General features: G+C 36.4%; 1 protein-coding gene across 1 annotated transcript; it reads left to right on the top strand.

Annotated features, from left to right (window-relative positions):
* The first annotated feature begins 13,962 nt into the window (after positions 1–13,962).
* On the top strand, positions 13,963–16,000 carry LOC105786955 (uncharacterized). The gene is made up of 2 exons (XM_012613423.1): positions 13,963–14,097; positions 15,119–16,000. Exons 1-2 carry the CDS (start codon positions 13,963–13,965, stop codon positions 15,998–16,000), a joined length of 1,017 nt encoding a protein of 338 aa, XP_012468877.1.
* Positions 16,001–17,696: the final 1,696 nt, after the last annotated feature.

The following is a 17,696-nucleotide window of genomic DNA, read 5'->3' as shown; positions in this document are numbered from 1 at the left end:
TATACTGAACGTAGGTTCTTGATATCAAAAGTGGTAAGTTAGTTTATATCTCATGCCAAGATTATATGTGAATATGAAATGCCTATTCATGTGCCCCAAAGCTAACATTTGTACCATACTTGCTTAGGGGTTGTCTTTTCATTTATTGCATTTGTTTGTGTTGCTTGAGGACAAGTGATGACTTAAGTGTAGGGGAGTCTGATCTATTGTAATTCAGTATAGTAGATTAAATTAGTTTTCTTACTTTAGGAGCTTGAACATAAGTATTGTAGTTACGTTTTAATTACATTTTTTTAAGTTTAATGAAGTTTAATAAAATGTGTAATTTGAGCCTTTTATTGACCTTATGGGCTGAATGAGGCCTAGGGTGAGCTAATATACTTTGTGAATGTGCAAGATACCATTAGAAGGTGTACTAACTAGATACTAGTCACTAGGTTTCAACACGGAGTATCAGATGTTGCAACCTAGTGAGTAGAATAGAAGAATTCCAAGACTGCTTACAATGTCGTGACATAGACTGAGGATGCCGCAACATACCCCTGAAGACACCCTAAAGATAAGCATACTGCCCTCGATGTCGCGACACAAGACACAATGTCGTCACAACATCATCTCTATACAGGAAATAATAAAGAGCCAGGGGCATTTTGGTTTGCACAAGGATGACAACTAACCTAGGGTTAAGGAGAACGACCACCTTAAAGTCTAGAAATTTGCTCATTTAACATGTTATGTATGCTTTTTCATATTGTAGAATTTTTCCTTTAGATTTAGTATTTATTTTTTCTTTGTTATTAAGTTTTAGATTTTATTTATGTTCTTGTTATTTGCTTTTGTAGAGAAATCAAAGAACTTTCGATTGTTGAAATTATAGGAGACTATAGATTGTTGAAACAATAGAGAACTTTTAGATTGAGACAAACTCTGGACTATGAAACCAATAAATAGTGAGACTCATTTAAATCACTAAAATAAAATTTTGATTGAAAAATATTCATGTGATAATAAAAAAAACTTATTTCTATTGATAGCATACATAAAACTTAAAATGAGTACTCGCGGAGTTAGGACTAGAGGAATGAGAGCTTGTGGAGAGCCGGGTCAGGGAACCCAAATCGAGTTATCTGCACCTCCGGTGTGAACCCCTGAGCCAGTTGTAGAGAATGTTGAATGTCCACCCACTATTAATCAGAGTCAGCAAGAGCCTGTGAACGAGGTTGTATCACAGACCCTGTTGCGAGTATTGATGTAACACCCCTAACCCGTATCCGTTGCTATAACAGGGTTATGGTGCGTTATCGTAAAATTGTAACATAAAAACATACATTTGAAAACATTTGATTAAACATAGCATAATCAATTCATATTCATGCATATCATCCTTTATTCCAGCCCTCGAGGGCTTAAAAACACTTTAGAAACGATTTAGGACTAAATTGGGAGCATTCGAAACATTGAGGAAAAAGTTAGAAAAATTCAAACTATAAGGGTCATACAACTGTGTGGCTAGGCCGTGTGACTCACACGGCTGAGACACACACCCGTGTAACATTTGAAATAGGGACACACGGCCGTGTCCTAGCCCGTGTCTGTGTAACTCTCTGACTTTGGTATATGGCCAAGCCACATGCCCGTGTGTCAAGCCGTGTAACTTTCAAAATGCCCTCACATACCAATCTACCAGGCCGTGAAACTTTCGAAATGGCCTCACATGCCCGTGTTGTTGGAACGTCGGCACCCCTATGGCGTAGTAAAAAATTAAAACATTCGGCGATCCTAACCATGGATCCATGTGTGAGGAACGAATCGGGATGAAATAAAGGTTTCGAAATTACCGAATCTTTATTTTAAGTAGACAGTAACGCCTCAGCAATGAGTAATATGTTCTACTATCGAACCAAGCCGCAATCTATTGTGACTTTGGCCTCTACATAATCCACCCAGTTGACAATGAACGGAATGAATCCTCAACACAGTTTTGGAAAGAAAACTTTGCTTTGACGGCTGCTAGACCCCAAGCAAAGAAAAAACGATATTTTTATATCTATTTTTAGGGTTTCTAGAAATTAAATAAATATAACTATGTTTTAAACCAAAAATTATAATTACATTAATTATAATAATCATTTCGGAAAACTATATATTTATTTGAATTTATATACTAACCAAATTCATGTTCTCATTATGCGTACAACAACCTTGTACATAATGTGTTCGATATTTGATTATCCAATTAAATTAATTCTATAATTAATTTAATTCAAGCAACAACCAAATACAATACCAACTATGTTTTATTCCATTCATTTCAACTATAGGGTGTGACCCTATAGGTTCTTGTAACGTTAGCAGTAATACTAGAACGATTTCAATGATACAAACATTGAGTGGCACCTAGCAATGCATCATTGCTACCTAAGTCACAAGAAATCATGATTCGACATAACCTTTTTATGAATAACCTTTCATGCAATAATCCTTAAGTCCTTTATCTCTAGATTGGACACAAGTCATGGAATAGTCACACTTGCATAGTCCATTCCATGTTCCTTGATATCTTAAGAAAACTATGATATGCAAATAAGTATGACATCTCATATCAGCTTATTTGAGCATGGCCATGCATTTCTAGTCTCACTCAATCAAGTGGCCTAAGATATTACTCCCATTATGTAGGAGGGACTTATCTTATATCGATCAACCATATCCTTCTACATAGATCGTGGTATATCCAACATTAGCCTTTATAGAACAACCAATTATGGTGTACGTTTGACTTTATAGAATAACCAGTTACGGTGTACGTTTGACTGTATGAAAATATACAACTCACGATGTTGGGATTATGATGATCTCAAGTCTGAGGATCATATACATATCAACCACTATGAGTAATGTTATGACAATTACATAATAATCCAAGAAACATACTCATAACGGGCAGTCCAATATGTTGTTCTCTAAGACACATATTCATGCATCGATTTTGACATTCCATATCAATGACAACTCTTTATCATCAATCAACTACATGTTAGTCTTAATGCATTATTGTTGTCCTATCCAACAGTAATACTTGACTAAGGACCTTTTAAGAATAATCATATTACTCTTAGGATATTATTATAAAACATTTTATTTATACACACAGAAAAGAAACTAAAATAATATTGGTAACGCCTTATATTAATAAACATGATAAATCAAGTATGTTATTACAACCATCTCATGATTGATCTTTGGGCATACTCTAACAATCTCCCACTAGCACTAAGACCAATCACTTATATATATCTAATACCAAGCGACTTAGTGTGATAATCATGCTTCTGCTGTGTCAAAGGCTTGGTTAGGGGATTAGCAATGTTATCATCTGTAGGTATTGTGCATATCTCTACATCCCCTCGATCGATAATCTCTCGAATAAGATGGTAGCGCCTAAGTATATGTTTGGATCGCTGGTGAGATCTAGGCTTTTTAGCTTGTACAATGGCTCCATTGTTATGATATCGGAGTTCTATAGCATCTGATATGCTAGGTATAACCCTAGTTGAGTAATGAACTTCTTGATCCAAACCGCTTCCTTTGCTGCCTCACTGGCTGCAATATACTTGACCTCTGTTGTAGAATCAGCTACTGTAATTTTCTTTGAACTCTTCCAGCTCACAGCACCACCATTAAGGCAAAACACAAAACCTGATTGTGATCAGAATCGTCCTTATCGATTTGGAAGCAGGCATCAGTCAACCTTTTACACTTAACTCTTCCTCACCTTAATATATTAGAAACGTATCATTAGTTCTTCTTAAGTACTTAAGGATATTCTTGACTGTGGTCCAGTGGCTTTCACCGGGATCTACTTGGTACCTGCTCGTCATACTTCAGTTATATGAGACATCTGGACGGGTACATAACATGGCATACATGATAGCTCCAATAGTGGAAGCATATGGAATTTTACTCATGCATTCTCTATCTTGTGGAGTTGAATGACACATTTCCTTCGAGAATGAAATACCATGTCTTATAGGTAGGAATCCTCTCTTAGATTCTTCCATACTAAACCTTTTTAGTACTTTATCTATGTATGTACTTTGGCTTAGACCTAGTAGTCGTCTTGATCTATATCTATAGATCTTCACTCCTAAGATGTAAGTGGCTTCGCCCAAGTCCTTCATAGATAAACAACTTCCTAACCAAGTCTTAATAGACTGCAAGGTAGGTTTGTCATTTCCTATGATAAGTATGTCATCCACATACAGTACCAAGAATGTTATAGTGCTCCTACTAACTTTCTTGTAAACACATGACTCATCTTCATTTTTGATAGAATCAAACTCTTTGATTGCATCGTTAAAACTAAGATTCTAACTTCGAGAAGCTTGATTTAATCCATAAATGGATCTTTGTAGCTTACATACCTTTCTAGAATCCTTTGGATTGACAAAACCTTCAGGTTGTGTCATGTACACATCCTCTTCAAGTTTCCCATTAAGGAAAGTTGTTTTGACGTCCATCTACCAGATTTCATAGTCATGAAATGCAGCTATAGCGAGCAAGATCCTGATGGATTTAAACATAGCTACAGGAGAAAAGGTTTCATCATAGTCAACAACATGAACTTGGCGAAAACATTTAGCGACTAATCGCCCCTTGTATGTTTGTACATTACCATCCATGTCTGTTTTCTTTTTGAAAACCCACTTGCACCCTATGGGTTTAACCCTTTCGGGTGGGTCAACCAAAGTCCATACTTGGTTTTCAAATATGGAATCCATCTCAGATCTCATGGCCTCAAGCCATTTCTCAGAGTCTGGGCTCGTCACCGCTTCTTGATAAGTCCTAGGCTCATCTTGATCAATAAGTAGAACGTCACCATGCATTGTAATGAGAAATCCATATCTCTCAGGTGCTTGGCATTCTCTCAAAGATCTACACGGTGGTTGTGTTTCTACAACAGTTACTTGTTCCCCAATTCCTTGTGAAACTTGCTATTGCTCTATCTCTGGTTCAGTGGTATTTTGTGATTCTCGAATTTTTTCAAGTTCAATCTTTTTCCCACTTCTTTTTCTAGAAACAAATTCTCTCTCTAGGAAGACACCAGTCTGAGCAACAAGTATTTTGTTGTCAGTGGGATTAAAGAAATAATATCCTTTGGTTTCTTTCGAATACCCCATAAAAACACACTTTTCAGATTTGGGTTCAAGCTTAGTAGACGTCTGATGTTTAACATAAGCTTCGCAACCCCAAATTTTCATAAAAGACATACTGGGACATTTCCCAGTCCACATCTCATATGGCATCTTTTGAACCGATTTAGATGAAACACAATTTAGTGTGAAAATAGCTGTCTCAAGTGCATGTCCCTAAAAAGAAGTCGGCAAATCAGCATGACCCATCATGGATCGAACCATGTCTAATAAAGTTTGATTTTTTCTTGCAGAAACTCTATTCCATTGAGGAGTACCAGGAGGAGTCAATTGTGAGACAATCCCATATTGCTTCAAAAGATCATCAAACTCTAAGCTTAAATACTCCCCACCTCGATCAGATTGAAGTGTCTTGATAGTTTTGCCTAGTTGATTTTGTACTTCATTTTTGAATTCCTTGAACTTTTCAAGGGACTCAGACTTATGGCACATGAGATAGACATACCCATATCTACTGAAATCATCAGTGAAAGTAATGAAGTAGTGAAATCCTCCTCTAGCCTGTGTATTTATTGGCCCACATACATCAGAATGTATTAGGCCCAATAAATCACTAGCTCGTTCACTTTTACCAGTAAAAAGAGATTTAGTCATTTTTCCCAATAAGCAAGATTCACATACTTCAAATTGTTCAAAAACAAATGAATCCAATATACCATCTTTATGGAGCTTGGATATGCGTTCCTCACTTATGTGGCTGGAACGACAATGCCATAGATAAGTTTAATTTGAGTAATTTATTTTTGATCTTTTAGTATTATTGTTGTAAATGAGATTCATTTGATCTAAAATATAGAGGCCGTTAATCAATTGTGCCGAACCATAGAAAACATTATTGAGATAAAAGGAACAACAATTATTCTTAATAATTACCTCAAAACCAATTTTGTCTAAACAAGAATTTGAAATAATGTTTTTAGTCAAACTGGGCACATAATAACAATCCTCTAAACATAAACCAAGTCCACTAGGCAAAGATAAATTATATGTTTCCACAGATAATGTAACAACTTTTGCTCCATTTCCAACTTGTAGGTCCACATCTCTTCTAGCCAAAGTCCTACTCCTTTGTAGTCCCTGTACAGAAGTACAAATGTAAGAACCATAACCAGTATCTAATACCCATGGGTAGTAGTTAATAAATTAATATCAATAACATAAATACCTGAAGCAGACGTTCTGCTTATTTTGGCCTTCTTGACTTCCTCAAGATAGATAGGGCAGTTCCGCTTCCAAAGTCCAGTCACACCACAATGAAAACAGTTTCCTTCCTTAGCCACCCCACCTTTAGGTTTCAATGCAGCCTTTACTTTTCCAGGCTTTGGCCTACCTTTCCCTTGCCCTTGTTATTACGGACCATCAGTATAGGCTTGGGTCCAACCTTTTTCATGTTGCCTTCAGCAGTTCGTAACATACTGAGCAACTGTGGCTGAGTCTTATCAATTTCATCCATATTGAAATTGAGGACAAACTGACTGTAGCTATCCGACAACAGATTGTAGAATAACATCAGTGGCCAACTATTGGCTCATTGGAAACCCAAGCTTAGATAGACTTTCAATATAGCCAATCATCTTAAGGACATAAGGTCCTACTGGGCCTCTTTCAGCCAGCTTACACTGGAATAGGGCCTTAGAGATATCAAACCTCTCTTGCCGTGCTTGCCCCTGATAAAGTTCTTTCAGGTGCTCAATCATTTCATAAGCAACCATGTCATCGAGATGCTTCTTGTAAGCATCTCTATCAGCCCTCGAGACATTAGCAGGTGGTTCGTTAGGAACCGGTTGTTCAATGACATATAATTTTCGTTCTTGTTTGAGGACAATCCTCAAGTTACGGAACCAGTCAAGAAAATTCAAACCATTCAATTTGTCCTTCTCAAGGATCGATTGCAATGAGAATGTATTAGTGTTTGCAGCCATAATGTATCTACAACAATAAAATATGCGTGTGTAAATTTATCAAATTTATATCAATCATTAAAAGGAGTTTATTAAAAGATGTTCCCACTATTTTATTACAAAATTAATAACCCTCATATATTAGTTTCGGAAAGACTTTCTCGAAAAGTATTTCAAGTGGGTTAAGGATCCATATTTCACCTCCTCTTAAGTCAGTTTTGGCTTTACTGTCAAGATTATGGTTATCTAGGTAAGCAACACTTGCTAATTACATCATATGTAACTCCTAAAGTTTGGTAAACAACTCTTGTTCTAATCATCTTATGATTTATCCAAATTACTTGCCTCTAGGTTTGTAATCCTATTAGAATAACCTAGTTAAGTCATTAGCCAATTTTAACCAGTGAATATCACTTGTTTATTCTTTGCGTTTAACCAAGATAAATACTAGTACTTTGTTTTAGCAGAACCTACACAGTATTGATCGATGTCTTAACGAGGGCAAAATTGGAAGGCTATATTGACTTAATATTTTAATAGAGGGATTTTGTTAAGGTTTTTCCATCTCACCAATTATGGTTTACCTTAGTCCATTTAGCTATTTAATTGATCTCATCAATTAATGTGGTTCATTATTATCAAATTTTAACATATTTAAAATTTGGCATGCTTTAGACATCCATAGCATCTCATACATGAATAAATAAAGCAATAAATAAATGCAATAGTTATAGCCCATAAACTAAGGTGGTGCAACCCAAGCCAATGGGAGAACCAAAAGGAAACCTAAAGGTGTAAGCCGTTTCACAAGCTATCGATCCACACTAGTTGGCCCATCTTCCTTCTCATCTAGCCCACACCAACTCTTGCAAATTACAATATGCAGAAACTTGTTTTATATACGAGAGAGTAAGATGAGAAGAGAAATACAAGAGAATAGTAGTAAGGCACGACATGCAGGCCGTATTTATAAAATTACAACATTTTATCAAATGGGTCATTGGGCTATAACTATGCATTTCAAACACCGTGCATGTCAATAATAGCATACATAATACAATGTCTTGTTAAGGTGAATTATAACATATCCTTTCAACTTTTATGGCCACCAAGTTTAATTTATTATAAAACATACTTTAAGAAGCTAGGGAACTGCCACGATAGGAGCAAGGGTGCAGGGGCGGAGCCCCCGCGTTATGGACTAGGGATGCTAGGTGGAGCCACCGCGGTACGAACCGCATACCCCATTCAAATGAAACCTCACAATTTGATAACTTTTATCAACTGAATCGTGTTTTCGGGATTTTAGTCGTTGAGGTTTCATGCCAAAACAACCCTTGTTCCAGTAACCAGTTAACTCTTACTGGAAACTGTAAGCACTACCATCACACCATTACAGATCTGTTAACACTTAACAGTAATAACATTAAACCGAATAGGCCATAACACCATGATTAAAATTTAATCCATTGTCAAAAGGAACGGTTATCAGGTAGCTCTTAAACGATTTCAACAGTCGAAAACGTAATAAAAATTGAAGCATGCATCTGATACAATTACATCACCCAAGTATTTAAACTCGAGTATGTATCACACAAGTGGCTCTGATACCAATGTTGGAACACCGGCACCCCTAAGGCGCAGCAGAAAATTAAAACATTCGGTGATCCTAACCATGGATCCATGTGTGAGGAACGAATCAAGGTTAAATAAAGGTTTCAAAATTACCGAATCTTTATTCTGAGTAGACAACAATGCCTCAACAATGCGTAATCTAATCTACTATCGAACCAAGCCGCAATCTATCGTGACTCCGGCCTCTACGTAATCCACCCAGTTGACAATGAACGGAAGGAATCCCCAAAACTGTTTTGGAAAAAAAAACTTTGCTTTGACTGCTGCTAGACCCCAAGCAAAGAAAAAATAGGATTTTTATATCTATTTCTAGGGTTTCTAGAAATTAAATAAATATAACTTTGTTTTAAATCGAAACATATATTACATTAATTATAATAATGATTTTGGTAAACTATATATTTATTTGAATTTATATACTAACCAAATTCATGTTCTCATTATGCGTACAACAACCTTGTACATAATGTGTTCGATATTTGATTATCCAATTAAATTAATTCTATAATTAATTTAATTCAAGCGACAACCAAACACAATACCAACTATGTTTTATTCCATTAATTTCAACTATAGGGTGTGACCCTATAGGTTCTTGCAACGTTAGCAGTAATACTAGAACTATTCCAATGTTACAAACAATGAGTGGCACCTAGCAATGCATTATTGCTACCTAAGTCACAAGAAATCATGATTCGACATAACCTTTTTATGAATAACCTTTCATGCAATAATCTTTAAGTTCTTTATCTCTGGATTGGACACAAGTCATGGAATAGTCACACTTGCATAGTCCATTTCATGTTCCTTGATATCTTAAGTAGACTATGATATACAAATATGTATGACATCTCATATCAGCTTATTTGAGCATGGCCATGGATTTCTAGTCTCACTCAGTCAAGTGGCCTAAGATATTACTCCCTTTATGTCGAAGGGACTTATCCTATATAGATAAACCATATCCCTCTACATAGATCGTGGTATATCCAACATCAGCCTTTATAGAACAACCAGTTACGGTGTACGTTTGACTGCATCAAAATATACAACTCACGATGTTAGGATTATGATGATCTCAAGTCTGAGGATCATATACATATTAATCACTATAAGTAATGTTTTGACAATTACATAATAATTCAAGAAACATACTCATAACGGGTCAGTCCAACATGTTGTTCTCTAACACACATATTCATGCATCGATTTTGACAGTCCATATCAATGACAACTATTTATCATCAATCAACTACACATTAGTCTTAATGCATTATTGTTGTCCTATCCAACAATAATACTTGACTAAGTACCTTTTGAGAATAATCATATTACTCTTAGGACATTATTATAAAACAGTTTATTTATACACACAGAATAGAAACTAAAATAATAATGGTAATGCCTTATATTAATAAACATGATAAATCAAGTATGTTATTACAACCATCTCATGATTGATCTTTGGGCATACTCTAACATGTGTGCCAAGCCATGTGCTAGGCCGTGCAACTTCCTAACTTGCAACCTTTAAAGCCTACAGGGAGCACATGACCATGTCGCATGGCCTTGTGTCACACATGACTGAGACGCATGCTCGTGTCTTAGGCCGTGTCGATAAGAAATTGGCCAAAATCAAGCCACTTCCTTGAACCAACTTAAAAATGTCATTAAACACAATTTGCAGACATGACCAAAGCATTAAAACATGTTCAAAATTTGCATAAAAAGACCAATTCAATAGTCCAATAATACATCCAACCAATATGCCAATAAGGCACCTCAATCATAGACAATCGAACATATCAAAACATATTCATATTTGTCATATTCAAAACAAACTCATTTTGCTCACATGCATCTCAAAACATTCTATACTTGACCACTTTGTCACTATCTCATGACAAACCAAAATTTAACCATCAAAACATGCATCAATTTACACATATACACAAACCACATCAAGATACTATAAGTACCAAAAGAGTACCAACCATAATAACACATATATACAAGCCAAACTTATCAACTAACATACATCACAAGTTCACCTATACATGACATTATAACCTTGGCTAAAACATCAAAATCTATTGGTATATTTATTGGATAGTGTGATAGGTCTCCGACGGGCTTTAGATTATCTATAAATCATAGGAAAGAAAACTACATAAGCACATAATGCTTAGTAAGTTCGTAAAACATTAAACATAACTTACCATTTCATTAATAAACATTAAGAATAAGCATTATAAAATCCAACCACAATCTTGGCACAAGCCTAAGCATCACGAACAACAGATGTTAGCATATTCAAACATGATTCACATGAATTTAACATAGGTAAGCCATTATACATGAACATAATTCATTTGAATTCATAATATTTCTTAACATAACATGCTTTCAATGTAACTCACCATTTCAATCCTTTTCATAAATACATATCATGCTTGATATTGAACACTTACCATTCAATTCTTTTCATGTCCGTTGAAAAATTTAATATATCATTGGATACGTGGGATAGCTCACACGAATTGTGCTAAACATATAATTGTAACCTTTCCTTTCCTTTACATCATTGCTTACACGAGCTATGAAATGGGCCTGCTTACACGAGTTGTGGGTCTAAATGTAAGATACATGATGCTACTTACACGAGTTGTGGAGTATCTGTAACAAATGCAGAACCTCAGCCATCGGTAGGACTTTTAAGACCAACACCCGAACATGAAAACACTAATGACATGTCATTTGTATCCTACGAATTTCTAAGGTTCAAATAGGGCTTGATGTCATCATAAAATCGTTGGATTTACATTATTCAGTTACATAGCAATCAACATATTAACATATAGATCAAAACATAGCATTAAACGATATATAATCATACGGACTTACCTCGACGATTAAGGCATAAAAACAAAGTCGACTAATCCAAAGCTTTAGCTTTACCCTGATCTAAACCTGTACCTGGTTTATCTTGATCCAAATATACAAATTCAATCCATTTATTAAGTCTATCACTCAATTTAATTCACACTTCATATTTTTGCATAATTACAACTTAGTCCCTAACATTTTAACCTTTATACAATTTAGTCTTTAAGCTCGTAAATGGTAATTTATGTAATTTCATCCCTAAACCATGCTAGAGGAATTCATTATAAACCCATAGAAAGTCATACAAATCAGAGTTTCACAATCCACCATGTAGTTTTACTATTTTTACAAATAAGTCCCTAATTGACATTTTCATCAAAAATCACTTTACAAAACTTGTTTATTTATCAACAAGGACTCATTATCTTTCATAAAATTTCAATAATCATACAAGAATATTCATGGAAAAACCCTAAACTTTTAACAGTTTTGCAACTTAATCCTTGGGTTAGCTATATTAAGCTATAACAATCCCAAAAACATGGAAATCATTAAAAACATACCATGCAATGAACAAACCCTTTCGAAGCTTCAAAGCACCAAAAATCGTGTGCTTTTCTTTCCCTATTTCGATGCTGTAGTCAACAAAGAAGATGACACCATGTTTTACTTAAAATTTTAATTTATCTTAATAATTAAATTACTAATTTAACTTGACTTAAAACATCCAAATCATTTAATTTCATGTCCATAAAATGTCCACTAACATTTCAAATGGTCTAATTACCATCTAAGTCCTTTCACTTTAAACTTTCATAGCTATTTGACACCTTTAACTTATAGAACTCTACTTTTGCACCTTTTACGATTTAGTCCTTGCTACTTAATTAAGCATGCAAACGTCAAAATTTCTTAACGAAATTTTTATACTACCCTAATAACATACCATAGAAACTAAAATAATAATAAAATAAATATTTACTGATCGAGTTTGTGGTCCCAAAACCATTGTTCCAGTTTCACTAAAAACGAGTTGTTACAATTGAAATAAGTTGCGGGTGCCCAATTGGGTGCTAACAGTCGTGGCACCATTGCTGAGAGGCTCTGATCGAGTAGGGTTAAGCTGTTTAGGTGTATTGCTCAGACAACTCCCACTATAGCCAAATATTGGCTAGAGGCTCAAAACAGGGTTCTTGATGATATGGAGTGCACCTCGGAGCAGAAACATAAGGGGATTGTGTCGTTGTTGCGTGATGATGCCTATTGTTGGTGGCAAGATATTATGAAGGGTACCCAACCTGATCACCTGACGTGGGACTATTTTATAGATGCTTTCCAAAAGAAATATGTGGGCACAAGGTATGTTGAGGCCAAGAGGCTTGAGTTCATCGAGCTAAGCAGGGTAACATGTCCATGGCTGATTAAGAGGCAGAGTTCTTGAGGCTTAGCCGTTATGCCCTGGGAATGGTGGTTAAGGAATAAGATAGATGCGTTCTATTTAAGTTTAGGCTTAGATCTGAATTTATGATGCAAGTTGCTATACTACAAGAGAGGGTCTTCAAAGCTGTGGTAGGGAAAAATAAGATTTGTAAGGAGGTTAGACATGTTGAGCGTGAATGAAGGGAGCAAGTAAGAGCTTCTACTAAGAGAGATTCTGGCCCTAGTGGACAGACTCAGCGCCCACCTAAACAGGCTAAAGATGACTGACCCCGTCAGAACTTTGTCGTAGCAGGAGATAAAATCCAGAATTGTGCCACCTGTGGTAAGAGACATCCGGGTGAGTGTTGGCGGGGCATAGGTGCATGCCTAAAATGCGGATCACTAAACCATTAGATCTGAAATTGTCCTCAACTGAATGAGTAGACACAAGCACAGGGTCAGAATCGTGCACTAGATCAGAGAGCTGGTCAGTAGCCACAGCGAGTTCACGGCCAGATTAAATGAGGCAATGCAGGTCAAAGACAAAGAGCACCAGGTCAAGGTGCTAACTGAGTTGATGCTAGGCAACCAATGCTTGTGTATGTGGCTACACGCCGAGGGGATCATGATGTGGTCAATGTGATAGCAAGTACCTTTAGTATTAATGTTGTTCCTTACTTTGCATTAATAGATAATGGCTCTACCCATTCATATGTATATTGTGTGATTGTTGAAAATTGGGTATCTGGGTAGAGGAAACTATTAGTGATGTGACCGTTCTTAGTCCCTTAGGACAATCTATGCAAATAAACAAGATTTAGAGGTGATATCTGTTGCAAGTGCAAGGTGAGGTATTTCCTGCCAACCTTATGGAATTACCCTTCGGAGAATTCGATCTCATATTGAGAATGGACTGGTTGAGGAAGCATCGTGTCATCCTTGATAGTGACACTAAATGGGTTGCCCTGAGGACTTCTTCTGGGAATGAAATAGTCATGGCCGGGAAGCATCGGAATTATCTTACTAATGTGATTTTTGCCTTGGTAGTACGGAGAAATTGGTTCATAAAGGGTGTGATGCCTATCTCGCGTACATTATGGAAAAAAATGTGGATAGTACGACATTGCAAACTATTAATGTAATGAAAAAGTTTCTCGACATCTTTCCTAAGGAGTTGTTCGGTTTACCTCCTAAACTTGAGGCCGAGTTTTGAATTGAGTTGTTGCCTGGGAAAACACCGGTGTCCATTGCACCCTACTGCATGGTACCTAAGGAACTCAGGCAACTTAAGGCTCAGTTGCAAAAATTGGTTGATCGTGGCTTTATAATGCCAAATGTGTCACCGGGGGAGCTCTAGTCTTCTTTGTGAAAAATAAGGATGGGACTGTGAGGCTGTGCATTGATTATCATCAACTAAATAAGTTGACTATGAAAAATAATTGTCCATTTCTGAGGATCGATGACCTATTCGGTCAATTTCAAGGTGCTACAATTTTCCCTATGATCGATCTGTGGTTGGGATACTACCAGTTGCATGTGAAGGAGGTTGATGTATCGAAGACTATTTTAGAACTCGGTATAGGCACTACGAATTCTTAGTGATGCCTTTCAGTCTTACGAATTCTCCCACCACTTTCATGGACCTAATGAATAGAGTCTTTCAACCTGATTTGCTCCAAGTCAGACTTGAAGCATACGGAGCACTTAAGGTTAGTCCTTCAAACCTTATGTGAGAAAAATTTGTATGCGAAGCTCAGTATGTGTGAGTTTTAGCTTTGAGAGGTGATGTTTTTGGGCTATTTGGTATCTACTAAAGGAATTCGCATTGATCCGAAAAGAATCAAGGCTATCCTAGATTGGAAGTAGCCTAAGAATGTTAGTGAGATTTGGAGTTTTCTTGGACATGCTGGATATTATAGGAGGTTTGTGGAGGGATTCTCATTGCTCGAGACTTTCATTACTAATTAATTGAGAAAGATTGCACCTTTTAAGTGGACTGATGAGCAACAAGCTAGTTTTGAGAAGCTCAAGGAAGTTCTGACTCAGGCACCTATGTTGATCTAGCCAGAATCTGGTAAGGGCTATGTTGTCTATAGTGATGCCTCTCATTCTATTCTTGGTTGTGTGTTGATGCAAGATAGGAAAGTTGTGGTCTATGCTTCGATACAACTCAAGCCACATGAGTGCAATTATCCAACACATGATCTGGAGTTAGATGCTATGGTTTTCACTCTTAAGATATGGAGGCACCATCTTTATGGGGATAAATGTATCATCTATATAGATCATAAGGGTCTTAAGTATGTCCTCACCCAGAAGGAGTTGAACTTAAGACAAAGGCATTGGATCGAACTTCTGAAAGGCTATGACTGTATCATCGGGTACCATTTGAGTAAGGCTAATGTTGTGACGAAGGCATTGAGTAGGAACTCCATGTCGGAATTGAGGGTAATGTTTTCTAAATTTAATTTGTTTGATAACAGTGGTTTGCTTTCGAAATTTCAAGTGCAACCAACTCTGATTGAGAAGATTAAACTGAAACACATTTCACGTTTGTCCTTAGAGCCTCATGTGAAACTCGTTAAGGGGGGTAAGACTTCAAATTATACTTATAATTCTGAAGGAGTTTTATGTTATCATGGAAGATTCTGTCTACCTTCTGATCCTAAGTTGAGGCAGTCCATACTTTGGGAAGCACATAACAACCCCTACGTTATGCATCCTTGTGGTAGTAAGATGTATCGGAATCTTCGTGAGCAGTATTGGTGGTTGGGACTAAAATGTGATGTAACAGATGTGGCAAGATGCTTGACGTGCAAAAAGTCAAGGCTAAACATCAATTTCCTTTGGGTTTTCTTTAGCCTATTCAAGTTCCTTATTGGAAATGGCATCATGAATTTTGTTAGTGGGCTACCGTTGATGTCATCTAAGAAAGACTCTATATGAGTGATAGTTGATCAATTGACTAAATCCACTCACTTTTTGCCAGTACAGACTGATTATTCCTTGCATAGATTGGCTAGATTGTATATCACCAAAATTGTAAGACTTCATTGGGTATCGGTGTCTACATTTTACGTTATTTTACGCAATTGATCGAGATCCTCATTTTATGTCACATTTTTTGAAGAGTCTGCATAAGGCATTGGGTATGAGATTGAATTTTAGTACATCCTATCACCCACAGTCTAATGGATAGTCTAACAGGGTTATTCATATTCTCTAGGACATGTTGTGAGGTTGTGTAATCGATTTCCAAGGTAATTGGGAGGAACATCCACCACTTGCAGAGTTTGTATATAATAACATTTTTTAGTCGAGTAATTAGGTGGCTCCATATGACACACTTTATTGACACAAATGTAGGACACCTTTGTGTTGGACAAATTTAGGGGAAAAGAAAGTGTTAGGACCAAATTTGGTGGAAGAGACTGAGAACAATGTGAAGATTGTTTGGGATTAGTTGAAAGCTGCATCAAATATACAAATCCTTATTCACAATTGAAGATGAGGGGTATTAAGCTCATGTGGACAACCAAGTCGTCCTTAAGGTTTCCCCTTAGATGAAGGTGTTGAGATTAAACCATAAGGGAAAGTTAAGTCTGAGGTTCATTAGACCCTACCGCATCATTAAAAGAGTAGAACCAGTGGCATATTAGTTAGAGTTACCTCCAGATTTGGGTGGCATTCATGATGTCCTCCATGTGTCTATGTTGCAACGTTATCAATCCGAACCTTCTCAAGTGATCCCAGTTGAGGAGATAGAGGTCCGTCATGACATGACCTTTGAGGAGGAACCAGTGCAAATTATTGAATGATATGTCACAGTGTTGAGAAGGAAATAGGTCTCGCTTGTGAAAGTGTTGTGGAGGAATCATGATTCTAATGAGGATACTTAGGAGACGGAAGATGTGATGCGACAACAATATCCTCATCTTTTCCCATCAAGTAATTTCGATGACGAAATTTTCTTTTAAGGAGGGTAGAGTTGTCACATCCCACATTTCAATTAATTATACAAGAGTGATACTGTCATCTCCTATGTTTTACATTAATTAGGCAATAGTGAAATAAGGAAGTGTCGTGGCTTAGTGGTAGGAAGCTCCTTAACTATCCTAGAGGTCCCTAGTTCGAATCTCTTTGCTCCCTAGTTTTTTTTTTCTATTTTTTGCACAATCCTCATGTGCACAATAGATGCCAACTGTCCACTCTAAACTCAAAATTATATAGGTTTTTTTATATATTTTACCACCTTTTTACTTAATAAGTGTGTTTATCTCGAGTAATTATTATTGGAATAAGTGAATTTTACTTAATTAGTAGTTTTAGACATGAATTTAGAAACTATGTGTAATTATACTTAATTACATGATTTTCATTCATAGTTTATATTAATTCATGTTAATTTATTAATGTATGTATTTTTATTATGCAGGAGGTCCATTGGAGACATGATTTAAATAAATAAAACATGGACATGTAGAAGTTATCCATGTGGATGGCAAGACCATGCAATTTGGGGCATGAGGTTGATTACTTGACCTAATAAAGAAGGTGATGAAAGATGGACATGTCTGCTATGTTTTGGACTGAAGAACCGACCAACAAGGGGAACTAAGAGCCCAAATTCGACACTAAAAGG

The sequence above is a fragment of the Gossypium raimondii genome, chromosome 1 (genome assembly GCF_025698545.1).
Source record: "Gossypium raimondii isolate GPD5lz chromosome 1, ASM2569854v1, whole genome shotgun sequence".
Lineage (NCBI taxonomy): Eukaryota > Viridiplantae > Streptophyta > Magnoliopsida > Malvales > Malvaceae > Gossypium > Gossypium raimondii.
This window is presented reverse-complemented; position numbering and strand designations above follow the sequence as displayed.